The 15,560-nt window shown below is 45.9% G+C and overlaps 1 protein-coding gene across 1 annotated transcript in view; it reads right to left on the bottom strand.

Moving 5' to 3' along the window:
• The window catches only part of LOC8054007 (WD repeat-containing protein 47), a 112,018-nt gene that overhangs the window by 16,361 nt on the left and 80,097 nt on the right, over positions 1 to 15,560 (bottom strand). The window contains exons 5-6 of the mRNA XM_040212525.3: positions 6,816 to 7,042; positions 3,669 to 3,838 (exon numbers count right to left, since the gene is read on the bottom strand). Of these exons, the coding sequence (XP_040068459.1) occupies positions 3,669 to 3,838; positions 6,816 to 7,042 (397 nt within the window). The remainder of the gene's footprint in view (positions 1 to 3,668; positions 3,839 to 6,815; positions 7,043 to 15,560) is intronic.

Below are 15,560 nucleotides of genomic sequence, written 5' to 3'. Positions count from 1 at the left end.
ATCAGCGCACGCCTGCAAGTGTGTTTACATTGTTAAAATAAAGACAATCACTGCGTTCTTACTTTCTCTGGGAGGCACCGTTTCGTGCGCGAAAACGGATGCAACGGTTGTTTAGCCTTCACCAGAAGAGATAACAATGCTGTAAATATGCATGTTTTTCGATTTGAGTCACTTGACGTCAGCTTTGCATAAAGTGCGCGTTCCATATTCGCAACGTGCCGTTTTTAACCTTTAAAATTCCGGTTTCTGGTGTTAGGACACACACGGACGTTTAGGAAGAGGGGGAGAGTTAGGAATGTCGGATGTGCAACGTCGAGCATGATAGTTCTGTGTTTAACGAATACTTTTCATCAGTGTTTACTAACGAGTGCTTGGATTTCGTCCCCACTCTCCCTGAAGAGCTTTACGAGCGCATGCATCCTATTAACGTTAACTCCGCTGGTATTAAAACATTGATTGATAAACTAAAACTTACTTCGTCCGCTGGAACCGATAACATCAACCCTAAAATTTAAAAGAAACACCCGTGTTATTTCTAGTGAGTATTTGAAACTCATCTTCATTCAGTCCTCATCTCAAAGCTGCCTTCCATCTGACCAAAAGGTGGGAAGGGTAATTCCCAGTCTTTAAACAGGGCAGCCGCTCTTCCGCATCTAATTATCACCCTAATTCATTGACTTCAATTTCTTGCAAACTACTTGAGCATATCCTCTACTCCAATATCATGAGGCACCTATCATCCCATTTCTTTTCTTTAAACAGCAGCATGGTTTTCAAAAGGTACTTTCCTGCGAAACGCAACTCTGCGACTTCATCCATGACTTGCACACTAACCTTGAATGTCACGTCCAAACTGACGCAGTTTTTTTTTTTTTTTTCCAAAGCGTTCGACCGTGTCTTTCATCAACGCCTTCTTTCTAAGCTATCATCTTTTTGCCTCGACCAATAACCGTTTGCATGGATTCGTGACTTTCTTTTTTCCCGTGTACAGGTCACGTCCATGATGATCATGAATCTTCCTTAATAAATGTATCTCCTGGTGTTCCCCTGGGGTTCGTACTTGGGCCCTTACTCTTTTTAATATTTATTAATGACATTCCCATTGGGATTTCTTCAAAAAAACGCTTTTTTGCCGACGACTGCGTCATCCATAACAAAGTAACTTGTGTGCAAAATAATAACCAGCTTCAGGAAGATCTAGATAAAATTAACAATTGGTGCAAAGAGTGGATTATGTCACCAAACAAGTATAAACGCAAACTAATCCACTTCACAGAGAAAAAAAACACTCTGTCATTTAATTACTTCTTGGACTCCGATCTGATTGAGACCGCTACTGTGTATAAATACCTTGGTGTAAGACTAACATCTGACCTTCCCTGGAATAACCACATTGAAGTCATTACCGCCGATTCATCTGGAACTCTTGGACTAAGCAGACGTAACTTAAAAAATCGCTCCACCCTTTGTCCCTAAGCAAACCTTTAACACGTACGTCAGACCAAAAATAGAATATGCTTCAACCATCTGGAATACCCATCGACTGTACCTGATCAATACGCTGTAGAGGCAGTTCAGAACAGAGCTGCTCGCTTCATTTCATCCACTTATGACTTTTCTTTCAGTGTCTCGGCGCTAAAAACTGAACTAACCATGTCCTCTTTGCAGCTTCGCAGGAAAGTCTCTCAGCTGTGCCTTATTCACAAAATCTACTACCACATTCCCGACCTCAAAACCACTTTGTTATTACCTTTCGACCGAACATCTTCTCGCCTCAACAACGTCTGCACCATCAAACACACTTCTGGCTCTACGAACGCATTCAATTGGTCATTCCTTTCTCAAGCCATCAGCCACTGGAACAGTCCCCCATCCTCCATTGTCACCATCTTGGACCCTGCTGATTTCTCCTCTGCAGTAAAACTACACCTTTCTTGGCCCATGTGATGGTGTGCGGGGCTAGGCAGATCAGTGAAAACACTTACGCAGAGCGCTTGCCAGGCCAGACTTGTACGTAGTTCAACTACTTTACTCAAGTTACTGTAGTTTAACTACTTTTCTGGGTAGTTTAGTAACTTTTAATTACATTTCTATTCTAGTAATCAGTAGTTTACTTTAACTACTTTTCCGAGTGACTTCCACTCAAATTACAAATTACTTTCTAATTTTAGTGGTTGTTTTGCCTATCAACAGAGAACAGAGGTCGGAAGGTCAGCTGATATTTGCAGAGGGGGAAGCATGCGTAGTAGAAAAGGGGGGGATGGGAAGGAAGAAAGTGATTTAGATAGTCCAAAAAACCCCAAAATTTTAACGAGCCCCCCCACTGCAACAACACTGCTACGAGGCGCGGGGAGAGAACAGACATGACGCAAGAGAGGTCGAGTAACTGTGGGATTAGCTCCGAATAGTGGCGTTTCTTTGTATTCCGAAGCTCAAGGAGACTTGACGCATTTGAAGAAAGGGCTTGTCCCCGCTTCTCTCCAATGTAGGAATTCTTGCCCACTACAGGAGGTGCACACACTGCTCCTTTTACGGTGCAAGCGATAGAACCCCTAACAACGACGCTCATGCCGGATGGGCTGCTCGTGTATCACTCGAAGCGCGTTAACCCACCCCCGCGCCTGCGTTCATGCCGCTTCGCGGTGACGGTGTGCGGCTGCTAATTACAAATCTATTAACCCACCTAGCCCCCCTAACCCCCGAACACGCCGCTTTGCGGCGTCCGGTCGGCAACCCAAGCCCCGCTGCCCCCCATGCACTTCCGTAAAAAGAGTCGATACGATTTAGTTTAGCGATGTTTCGTCAACAACATTCGTTTTTTTAGTGTTAATGGTAAAAAAGAAATGTAAATATCGTCAAATGCCTCGACAAAACAAAATGTTCGAGAAAAAAAATAAAAAGAAGTAAGCCGGCTCACACCATAAATAGAACCCGGGTCTGACACGTATGAGGCAGACATCTCACCACTAAGTTACGCTACCTCTTCGGAAACTCGCATTGCATCCGCTGCCTATGATGACGGCGGCAGCGCCTATCTCCAAGCAAGCAAGCAAAACTTTATTTTGTGTAAGGGCCTACGTCCTGGTCTGGACGGCCCGTCCGGCCCATGTCTCGCGGATGGATTCCGTAAGGTTACCGTGTAGCCTTGTTTGTGGAGCAAGGCTTTACGAACCAGCCAATCCGGCGTGCGTGAGCACCGTTGCTAGGGTTTGTATAGCCTGCGCGTTAAAAATATGCCCGCGCGGGTCGGGGGGCAGTGCCCTTGGTATTTCTTGGGCGCCGCCGGCCTGTGTCTGCTCTGCCCAGTGGCGGCCGTTTCAGGGGGGGCAAAACGCATGCCTTGCCCCCCCACTCTGAGAACTGGGGGGGCAAGTGCCCCCCTTGCCCCCCCGGTTGGTACGCCCATGTTACTGTGCCTACAAAACGAGGGGCACGAAGAGGCCCCATAAAAACTATGCATTTAAAATGCCCTTGGGAAATGACAGAAATGACCAATTATCATTTGTCTTTTCTTTGGGAAAGTTAATTTTTGTGACACAAGTAGTGCTCAACAAAATAAACGACTCTTGGAAGTTTAGTGTCCCCCTTTAAAAGAATGGAGTTCATCACTGAGGTGATCCCCTGTGTGCAACTGCAGAGGCGAGAAGAGGCAAAAAAGGCAGGCTGACTGTCAAGGGCGCAGGTGTCCGACTTGAAGCGCATGAGCTTGACGGTCTTGTCGTTGGAGCCCGTGGCCAGCAGGTCTCCGGTCTGGTTCCAGGCCAGGCAGTAGATGGAGCCCTTGTGGTGCTTCAGCCGCTTGAACAACACAGCCGGCTGGTGCGCCACGTCACCCTCCCTGCATGCAGGTTGGTCCCAGCAGGTCACACCGTGCTCATAGATTCCTTAGACAGAAAATCTGCTACGATTCCATGGGATATGACAAACTGGCATGGTTTAGAAGCCAACCTACAGCAGTGGATCTCAAATGGGGATCCGTGGACCCTTTGGGGTCTGCGAAGGCATTCTAGGGGTCTGCAAAGTTCTGCCTCATCAGACAAGCCCGAAAATAAGATTGTCTTTTATGGCTGCCCCGAAGTTTCCACTATAAACACTTACCCTAACTCCAGTATTTGAAGTTTACTAATAAACTTTGATAAATTAAAAAAATTGATGGCTATAATTATTTTGCACTTAATGTTTCTCTGGGAGCATAACCTAGGAACAAAAACAAATTGTGCATATGGCACCTCTCATTGTTCTTGTTTAAATTTGTAGAACTTAATTTTGAACACTTAGTGTACTTGCTGTGGTGCAATTCTGGAAATTTCACTGAAAGGTACAGTTGTCTAATAAATACTCACCAAATTGGCTACTTTTTTTTTTTTCCCAATACAATGCATGTTTGTTGTACACCATCCCACTCTGGAAGAGTGCTTTTCTGCTAAGCATGAGACTGTGCTGCAGCGAAGCAAATTAGGTAGGATCGCGATGTCTACTCCGCAAATGTCGCTTCTCTGCAGTGCCCCAGTTGCCCGTGAGAAGTAAACTCAACGGAGCTACCTAGCCCGCCAGGACAGACATGAATTATAAATACCATGGAACTTCCTAGTACTCTCTGTGTATGATACGAAGATCAAACCGTGTAGTATGTCGTATGTCATTCAAAGTAATAACTAAAAAAATTAAAAAAAATACACAAGTTTATTAGAATGATGATTTTACTCTATAGGGGCCCAGTTTCACTACTGAAAAAGTGAAATCACACTTTGGCACAATTTTTGTGCAAATTGCTCAGACCTCAGTGAAATGAAGCAGCAGATTGCAGGGTATCCCCTTTGGCACAGTTTGTTGCAAATGGTGCAGTAATCACATCACCAATGCACTACCAATATTGGGCACCAAGTTTAGGCAGTAAAATCGCAGGTTCGACTCTGAACCCAGTGTAAAATGTGAAGATGCGGCAGACTGTGCAGAACCATCTACCTTTGTAAAACGAGATCAATTTCTGAATTTTCACAAGGGCCACGCAGTATGCTTCTTACAGATTTGTGACAAGTGTCTGGATTATGTTGGCATGTACTATAAAGATTCTTAGAATACAGATTCTAATCTTCTATATCTATGCTCATTTGTCTTTTGACATAGAGAGAAGTTTATTGGATCTGAAAAAATGTAATACCCAATTCAAACGGTAGCGTGAAGGTACCTTTAGCTTAGGTCCCTTACTTGAAGGTACCTGTAGCAAAAACGGCGTTCTGGATCACACAATAAATAAACAAAGCACTTTCGAGTTGATGTCAATTGCATTCCTGTGAATCTGCGAGAGGAGCACGTGATAAATAATTATTTCCCGAAATCGGTTTGGTGCACAGTTTTTGATTATTGTGCGTGAAATATCGCATTTAAAACCTAAACATTATTTGCGTTTGCTTTTGTGTCACTTTATTTTTTTTTCCTCCGAGTCTAAGGGGGCACTTACATGAGTCTTGCTTAAAAATGTCCGACCCGTCTGGCCCCACTGGCCCAAAATCATCTGCGTTTATGAGTTTCCATTGCAAGGTAGGCGACCTTTTTCTGTATAACAGCTCCATATTTCCGCAAAGTTCTCACTGAAGTAGCTAAATAGTACCCGGCAGAAACTAACCATATTGGAGTCTCACGGTTACGCCAGTCACTCCATCGAAAGGGGTGGACGATGACAAGTATAAAAGGTCCAGGCGGGAGAATAGGATGACTCGTCTACAACATCAAAAAAGAGCTCGCAGTGGTCCATCGCGTCCGGGTGCGTAGCAGACATTGTTTTCCACAAGCCCCCGCTGCTACCTGCTAGCTGGAGTATGCGTTCCTCGATTAAGTATTGTTTCATCACATTTATGTTCACAATCATTTCATAATTTGCTACTTATATCAGGCACGTAGCCAGAGGGGGGGCCCATGGGCCCCCCTCTGTTTTTTAGGGCCGTGTCGAGGTGGGGGGGGGGGGGGGGAAGAGGACGGGGGAGAGAGAGAGAGAGAGGATTTCACAAGGTTCGACATTGTGTGACGTTTTCGTGATTGCCCTCTCCCAAGGTTCAACATGCAACAAAAGAGATCTTGGATTGGCCTTCACGGGACATCTGTGTCCTTTCTGTGATCGGGCTTAGTGTTAGTGTGTCAAGTTCTTGGTCTTAATGCACTTCGGAGAACATCGAGGAAAGCCGTAAATACCTTTAGTAACACCTTCTCTCAAACTTCCCTGCAACTGAAAACATGAATGTAATGGATTTTTTTTTTTTTTTCTTTTGCTATTTTGTTAGTTCCTGTAAAGTCATCACCTCAGACGGTCACGTTGTCAGGATGGGAAGGAAAAAGAAGTGCGCTGAAGATTACGCCCGCAAATTCCACGATTGAGGTGTGTCCTGACGGAAGTTGTAGCGAAGACCGCGTATGTATATGTGTCGTTATTCTTTGAGTGATCACAAATATTACAGCTACAAGGATCATCTGACCCGCTGTCCGATGGTGTTTCTTTCATATTCACCAAAAAAAAAAACCGGTAAACTTTTGGGAATAAATATACACAAAAAAACCCCGAAAAATGAATTTTAAATTAAACACCCAAAAAAAAGTATGCCGAATTAAAAAAAAAAAATAAAAACCGAAAATGCGGAACCCTAGGTATAAATAACTTCTGGGGGGGGGGGAGGCTTGAGTACTTTGTGTATGAAATATGGGGGGAGTGTTAGGGGAACGTTGGGGTGCCTGTGTAAATCACTGGGCATGAGTAAACCTGGGCCTAAATCCTTAGAAAACTTGACACATTGTCATGCCAACCAAACAAAATGAGGGCAGACCTGAGATCTGTGATTGTAGGGTAACCACAGATGCGCAGAGTCTTGGAGTTGGAGCCCACGGCATAGAACTGGCCGCTGGGATGGAAGTCCGCTGCCCGGACCACCTGGACGTCCTCCATGTTGGTGACCGGGACAAACTTGGGCCTCTTGGAATCCAGCTCGTCCGCATGACCCGAGGGACTCCGGTGGGGAGGCTGGTGGTTGGCGCTGCCATGGTTTGCAGAATACTGCATGAACATAAGGTGTACCAAATGAGTATCAGCAGTAATAATCCATAGGGCACCCGTTGAAATTGTCACCTTGTGGGCCCAGCCTGGTTTCAGAAACAAGGCATGAAGATATATGCCCTAGGCATCATTTACATAACAAAAATACATTCTGAATGATAAGCCTTAGAAATCAACCCCACCTTGCCCTTATTAACAGGGGTTTGGAATAACATTCCCAACAGAACTGAGAACCAAAAAAAATAAAACCATATTTATAGCACGCCTCACCGACTACTTACACCTGTATTCTAGAACACAAGGACAGATTCGTAGTTTTTTTGCATACACTGTTTTCATGTAACAATGTTTCACTGTTGGACTGCTCCACTTTTTTTCTCATCTCATTGCATAATGTCTGTCAGTGCCTTCAAGGTGTGTTAAATGATGATGAATTTGTAGCAACTTACAATATTCAATGATTATGTTGGGATGCAGCAGCAGAAATGCTAGGACTTTATACAATGATAATAAGCTACAATTATGTCCTTGTGATAAAATACCACAAAAGAGAAAACAAAATCTAAGTATATATCCAGTATCACAAGAGCAATATTTATTTATGAATACTCCATTGTGTGTTCTTTTCATTGTGTTTTGCTTTGCACAATATTGTGCACCTATTATAATTCCATACTTTCATTTAAAATCAAGACTAGGACAATCAGCCAGCTTCAGCAAAAATACAGCAAACCAAACAGCTACCTGATTAAATGTATAAAAAAGGACACAGATAGCAAAACAACATATATGTCAATCAAACCTGCCAAAAACTGGAGTAGTACAGGCCACATGTATCTCAGTTGATGTCAAGTTTGACAAATTTAATTTCAATTTTGTTTATTTCTCTATGCCATAAGAAACAATGCAAAGTTTTGGTAATGTAATGCAGCAAAGCTTTAACACTAGTCTCACTGAAAGAATGCGAGAAAAACGTCAGTATAGAATTGTTTGCTAATGAGCAGACAAGGTAATCAAGCTAATCCAGGGCAACACACACACATACAGACAGGCATGCTTTTAATAACGTTGGGGTACACAATTTTCTGAAAATTTTCAAAAAAAAAAAAAGGGTTGTAAGGAGGAAAACAAGAAGGCTGGTTTACTCCAGAGAAGTTTGAACTGATTAAGAAAAGCTGGTATATTCACGTTAAGGTGCAAGGGGAAAGGGAGGGGAGAAAGGGAGAGAAAGAACACCCTGAATGGAGCAAGAAAAACAACCGAAAATATTAGAAGGAACACTGTACTTTTCTCAGGCGTACTTGAAAACAGAAGTCGGAGATTTCATGTTTTGAAGCTAATCACCTGGATTATTGAGTAAGGAAAGCAATTTCAAAATTTGATACTTTTAGTCTTTTTCACGCGACCCCAAACATAACAAGTACAAGTATAAGAAAGAGATATGGCCTGCCTAATCTGACCCGTTTAAACAAACAAAAACAATGAAACCCTGCGTAATCGACACCCGTGAGACACCGACCAAACACCTCAGATACACAAATTCTTGCTCACTTCGCGAAAAAAAAAAAAAAATAGAAAAGGGTAAAACACGCGCGTCACTGTTGCCTCCGAGCGCAAGACACGCCCAACCGCATCCCTTGGATTCCTGCCATCAAGGGCAACCCTCGGTCCCCGCCGCCGCTTTTGAATATTCACGCGCGCGACAACCGAAGCTTTCGCACCAAGCACCAACAAGAGCCTGAGGCATCAGCCCTGATCCACATGCACGCTTCACCGAACCGCGACACTGGCTAATTTCGATCAATGCGCGAAATTCCGGTCCACCACATCGGCTGGCGGCGACGGCAGTCTCGCCGTGAATTTGGGTTGCGCATCCGCCGGATCACTCGTCTACACTTTCGCTCGTTGCGCACGGCGATGGGACGCCGCTCTAGAGTCGGAGCGTGGCGCTTCCTCTCATCCGCCGCAATCACGGCGAACGGGATCGCCCCACGTGACCCAGATACGTGCAATTAAGGCCGACATCAAAACGGTGCTGCCGATAGATCTCGTTCGCTGTAGCGCTACACCGAGAAAGATATCACTTTTGTAGTGCACATTTCCACTACTACACGGAGGAAACAAAAGAAAAAAAGACGCAAGGTAGGGACTTTAGACCGTCAGAAATCAAAGCAGCAAGACATTTAGTTGGGTTACTAGTTAGTACACAATTCTAAAACGGTAAAACAACGCTCAAACAGACGCAGGACGCGAGGCACCGAGCTCAGTGTAGACTCGGCGCCTCGTGAACTCCGCACCCCTGTCCTTCGTCTATTTTAGCACGGTTTTATGTTTTTACAATCAACACAGGTTCGTCCAGCAATGTTCGCGTAAGAAACGAGTTCCTTTAGGCTCAGCCAAGGCACAGAAGAGAACGGTTCTGCACGTTGTAGCACTAAATAGGATGCTGAGAACCTGTACGATCCACGGCAGAACTCCGAGCGACCGTCACAGAAATGAAACGCGATACTTCGCTGCCTCACATATGCTAAAGCAGGGGACATCATTCTCACTTATGTAATAAAACGCCGCCGGTGCGAAAATGGAATAAAAAAAGGAGCGCGAAACAACTAGGACGACATGCTTATCAGATCGCCGCTTCTGGAATAGTATGTCGCAACACGAATCTCCGTTAACTGCCCTTAGAGCGAAGAAACCAGAGCGCCCGCAAACTGGCATCGCGACACTCCTACATGTAAAGCAAGACTTTACATAATTCAGATAAATAGTGCCTTTCGTCCTACTCGCTTCTTATAACGCAAGACCTGAAAAAATTAATACCGGTGACCGCGTACTGACGAAACTCCATCATCGATTGTCATCTAGACGTTGCAGGAGTATCAATAAACCTCAAAATTTTCGTAATAAAAGCGCGTTTTTTTTTTCACTGCATTTATTTTTCTAGTCAGTTCTCGACTGATTGAGCTGAAGTTACAATGCAAGCGTCGTTTTTCTATTCCAGAGGAAAATATCCCACCGTGGAGGAAAACATCAGCCCCATCAGCGTGTAAAAGCAAAAGCACGCAACGTAAATAAAAAAAAAAACGCACAGAATTTTGTGGTTACTATAAAATTTAGAGACCAGGTAACTTGGTTTCAAAGCCGGCTCGGAATGGCTACGGCTGCCACCTCCTTCTTAACTAAAAAAAAAAAAAAAAAAGAAGAAATTAGGAAAAGTTTTGGCGCAGCGTAAGGTGTGAGCGCAACAAACGATCAAACTTCCAACAATATCCCAAGGAGAACATGCATCCACGAACGGAAGGCGCGTGCGTTACCGAATAACCTGCAATCATTCAGCCCATGCTTCACCGTAACTGTAACCATACGGCGGGAGACAACGAAACAACTCAGAAACAAAGAGGACGCGAGAAACTCAACCGCTTGTCCACCTGCCAATCACCGAATAAATCGTAGCGTCCTACCGTTCTAGCAGACGCGCTGGTAGCTCCGGGCGACTTGGGCCGTGCCGGTGATTGTGGACGCGGCGAGTGCCGTCCGTTGGCTACCGCAGGCGGCGGAATCTCGAAGGGCCGGTCGACGCCGATCTCGCTACGCGGGCACAGCCGGAACGGGTACTGCGCGTAGCTCGGGTACCAGAAGCGACTCATTCCAGAACCGCTGCCGATTCCGATCACGTCGACATGTAATCTTGCCGCCGTTGGAGCAGCAGCGTCAGACACCAGCTGAACGCCATCGTGCTATTTCCCCCTAGCGCGCGTCGAGCTGGAGGCAGCGATGACGGGCCGCGTCGCTAGCAGACGCCCGTCGAGCAGCCGACGCCGGAAGCAGACAAGGGAATGCCGTGTGCTTTGTGTTTCGCGCCGCCGCCGCCGCGATTCGACGGCGCGCGTCGGGCCAGCGTTGCGTCCGTGGCGGGCGAAGCGCAGCAAACCGAAACACTTCTCCAAACACGGCGGGCGACCCACCGTCGCGCCGCGACACGCAATTCTTCCGTCGCACTATCTTGTCACTCGGAAGAGGGTCCGTGCCGCGCTACCGACTTCGTGCAAACCCGGCCAGCATCAAATAACGGTGTAGCGGCGGCTCTAGACACCTCGTGGAAGCAATCCGACGTCATGCCGCTAGGAGGAGCGCGATGGCGGCGGCAGTCGTCAGATGTCCAAATGTCAGTCGGAGCGTTTCAGCCGTTTCAGCAACAGCGAGACAACAAGGACGTCGTCACAGCCCGTCGCTTCTATAAACCCTCTTTCCTTTCTGTTTTCGTTTCCTTTCACAACGCACGCACCGCACCTGCATTGTTCCCACTTCCCGAACCACAAAGCGAGTCGTCGTCGCGCGCGTGTTGTTTTTTGTACGCACCGCCATAAAGACCACGAACTCACACACGATCACGCTATGTCAAGACGATACGCTCCGTGTTGCCTCCCCTCGCTCTCCTCCGTGACACGAAGATTGCGCCAACGAGAGACTGCTAGCTAGACGAATGTCTGCCGCCGGTGACGACCGCTTCCAACAATCAACCGATACACACCGAGCTTCGAATCGTCACATTAAAGTGCGTGTGTGTGTCCGGAGCTCCTCCGAGAGCATGCTCTCGCGTGAGACGGCAGAAAAGTTAGGTACGAGCAGGTGTTCCCAGGACACGTTCTTTTTTCCCTTCCCCGTGCCCACCGCCGTTTCGCCGTCGTGACCAGTCGTGCTCTTCTCTTCCTTCCTAACGCTCTCTCGTCGAAATGGGACGAGATCCCCACACAGCACGGAGTCCGGAACGGCATCTTCCTCCTACCCCGTCTACCATCCCCTTCCACCTCATACGATGAACCGCACCAGGACGCTACGAGCAATCCGAGCCAACCCAAAGCCGCCTGAGCGACACCTGACCTTCGCGAAGTGTGCAACGATGCGCAGGGCGCTCAGTCACGTGATACGTTAGCGGCGGTGGATTGACTGGGATGACTTGTAGCGTCCCCTGCAGTGCGCCGTAAGGTGTAACGCGGCATACCACCCGTTCCCCGGCGTCCGTTTCTCGTGAAGCGGTACTGAACGCCGAAGGGAAGAGGCTCTCGAACGATCGCCGCGATGGCTAAAGGCCTCGTTGCTTTCCGTATTTCGAGGAAAGGTTAACACTTGTATACCGTCCGCGTCGCGTGTTCGCAGCGGGTTTCTGCTAACGGGAGCGATCGAATGCAATTCGCTCGCGCGTTACACGTAGGCGAATTGGGCATCGAACGCCAAAATTTACCACTCAAATCGCGCGCAAAAAGAAAAAACAAACAAACAAAAAAGAAGGTTATTAACAGCATGAAAACGACAGGGAGGCCCCGCAAACCTGCCTGCCGACCCGCAAATCTGCCTGCCGGGTGCCAGTGACGTCACAGCTTTGAAAAGCGCGGATATCTTCAAATGCTGGTCTTGGCACGGCCTCATTAGTCGATTTACCAATAACTATATTCCCAGTTGAGAGATGCTAAATAGCATGCTGGATAGGGCAAAAGCCGAGGATTTTTGGGCACTTCAAGTTCGGTTCAAGCTCGGATCAAAATCGGTTCAAGTCTTAAGGTGGATTTACGAAGCGCGATTGCTCGCCTCAAGACGGACTTGAGCAAGCTGAAGTTCGGCTTCAGAGCAAATGGCATCTATAAATTCGGAAATCAGATTAATTAGCAAAAAAAAAAAAAAAAAAAATCGCTGGAATACTGTTTTTACCCAGAAATAATCTTCATTTGGAGTATAGCCGGATAAAAAAGGTCTCCAAACACCTGCTGCGACTCGCGACACTAAGCCGCCGCCTGTCGAACAAGTCGGACGTTATCAGCAGCGGCTCCAAGGGAAAGCAACGACACCCTGTAGTCCATCGCTACGCCGACCCGGACGCCGAAAAGTCCCCGCGGGCGGTCATTTCGCCACTAGTAGGAAGACGATAAGATAGATGAGCTCTTTCAATAGGGGCCAGCGGACCGTTTCATGAGCGAGACTAAAAACAGAAGATAACCTTGTACCGAACCGTCGCTGTAGTATCCGTCGTTCGCAGCACCACGTTCGTGTCCCGGATTACTTTAATTGGTCCATGTCCATTAAAAAAATAAATAAATAAATAAAATACCCGTGTACCTGAAGAATAAAACTCGACCTTTGGTGGCCTACATTTTGAGCCTTTGTCAATACCAGAGACTAATGAAACAGAACAAAACAAACCGTCATCCAAAACTTTTTTTTTTCATTTTTATGTAAAAAGTAGTTAAAAGGTGGAAAAAAAAAAAGAAAAAAGAAAGACAGTTCGGTGTGTGAGGAACGAATCATTAACACCTCGAAGAAGGAAACTTGCGAGAAATTGCAGCTTTCTAAGTTGCTTCGGACTCGTTTAATGATCAGCCATAACCATTAGGCTCAAAGACGTTTGTTTCGCTTTTATATTCCGTTCACCCCCAAGCCGAGACTGCGGCGGAAGCCACGTCCTCGTTGGACCAGTCGTACAAACGCCCACAGCCATAGCCACGCGCAGAGAGCCGGGTCAGGTGACGAACGGGAGGCGGCTGATTGGTCCGGCGGCCGCGTAGCTCCCACACCAGTCTCGGTTGAGGGGTGACCGGTGTAGAGTTTCTCGTTCTTTTTCGCAAAAACGCCAAGATCCTCGAGTCGGGAACTTTAACAAAAAATGGGGGCAGACAGAAACAAGTGCAATAACCCTACACTTAAAAAAAAAAAAAAAAAAAAAACTGAATAATTTAAAAAGAAAATGAAGCAAAATATACCTATTGCGCTCAGACAGGATTAAGGGAAGTTGAGTCGTCCAAAATAATGACACCAAAAAGCATGGGTTTACCCAGTCCGTCCCCGAAATTTCTGTCTATATAGCCAGGTATCCATATTAACTGGGTCCATATTAACGATACAAGGCAGTGCTTATCGTATGCCATCCTGACAGATTGCCTACAATGAAAAGATCCCTGTTAAACTTGAGGGGCTAATTAAGCTATAATAAATGTTCGTGTCATTCCGTACGGCTTTGCATGCGAGGCATTAAAAGCTGGGTATAGTTGATACACATTTTAAGTTTCGCGTGAATAATTCGCTCCTCGAAATTACTGCGAGGAGTTTTATTGGAAGGTTCTTTCGGGCTCCGCATTGGTCTTGTCTGTCCATTCCTTCCCCAAATTGCACGATTGTTAATATTTTGACATACAAAAACAAATTAAAAAAAATCTAAAGTTTCTTAATTTTTTAAAAAAATATTTTGCGAGTTTCTTTTTTTTTTTTTTTTTGTGCAGTGCGTTTAGATGAACAACCACAACCTGACCAAAAACGTTGATGATAAGTACCGACTAGCCACAGAATGACACACGATCAATACAGACTCAGGAAGTAATTCATTATTTTGTCACAGAATCTTTTAATCGCAACGTAACGTTTTATAGCGAGTAATTTGCACTGCAGTATAATTTCAAAATACTTGCAACAAACCTCATTAGTCACGAATTATATTTATAAAAGAAGTACGGACGCGAAAGGAATAAAAGTACCACTGGTTCAGACATTCGCCATGGAGTGTGATTGGCCGCGCTAAAACTCTGACGGATACTGCCAGGCAGTAGTACCTGTGAACATCGTGGAGAGGAGGACAAACACCCGAACAAAACTACAATGTTCCAGGCGAACGTGCTCCGTAATGCTGAGCTGAACGATGGAACCAAAGGTCAAAAACACACTCTTTCAAGAACAAAAACAAATATACAAGGCGCGTAGAACTTGTGAATCCACTTTGAGTTTGTTCGCGTGTCACTTGCTCGCCATTTTACCCTTTCTGACCTTGCCAACGGACCATCTCCACACCTGTATACAAAAGGCCAGACGTTCAACTATCGCCACACCAGTAGAAATCTTGAAATGTGAGGTGCCTCCACTGGGACTTCGCTGACCCAAGATGGATGAGATTCCATTGATGGTTCGAGATTTTTGTTCGAGTTGGCGCTGAGTACACCCCAAAATATATGCGTATCAGAGGTGGAAACGGAGTGTGCAATAAACAAGTGATCGTACGCAAAGCAACCCCGCTCTTTTTGGTCCTGCTTATTTTGAAAGAAACAGGCGACACTACGAGCATTACGTCGGATAGTCGCCATGTAATAATTACATCTGCCTGTAGAGTTACTATGCACTGATTTCTGTAATAGTCATCTCCATGCGTTGGAATAATTGTGCTAAGCTTGACTGAAAAAAAAGAAAAAGAAAACACACGGCGGGAGCGCGCGTTTTGTGCAAGAAAGAAAGACCGAAGTAATAACAAGAAATGTCGCGAGAGCAGTCACCGAAGTTCACTTTGCAGCAACAGCCGATCGACAACTCACGGCGATTCCTCAGTAGTAAGCCGCTCTCTTACATACAAGAGCATAGCTATCCAGTAGCATAGACTTGCAAACCTGTGCACCAGATTTGGTGTAAACACAGTGGTTTCTGAAGGATATAGAAGTCCGTTTTCACTTTGCGTATGCATTTCTTCTCAAAATACCCGCCGCATCCT

Source organism: Ixodes scapularis, unplaced genomic scaffold, assembly GCF_016920785.2.
Source record: "Ixodes scapularis isolate PalLabHiFi unplaced genomic scaffold, ASM1692078v2 PGA_scaffold3__209_contigs__length_174095766, whole genome shotgun sequence".
Classification (NCBI taxonomy): Eukaryota; Metazoa; Arthropoda; class Arachnida; order Ixodida; family Ixodidae; genus Ixodes; species Ixodes scapularis.
This window is presented reverse-complemented; position numbering and strand designations above follow the sequence as displayed.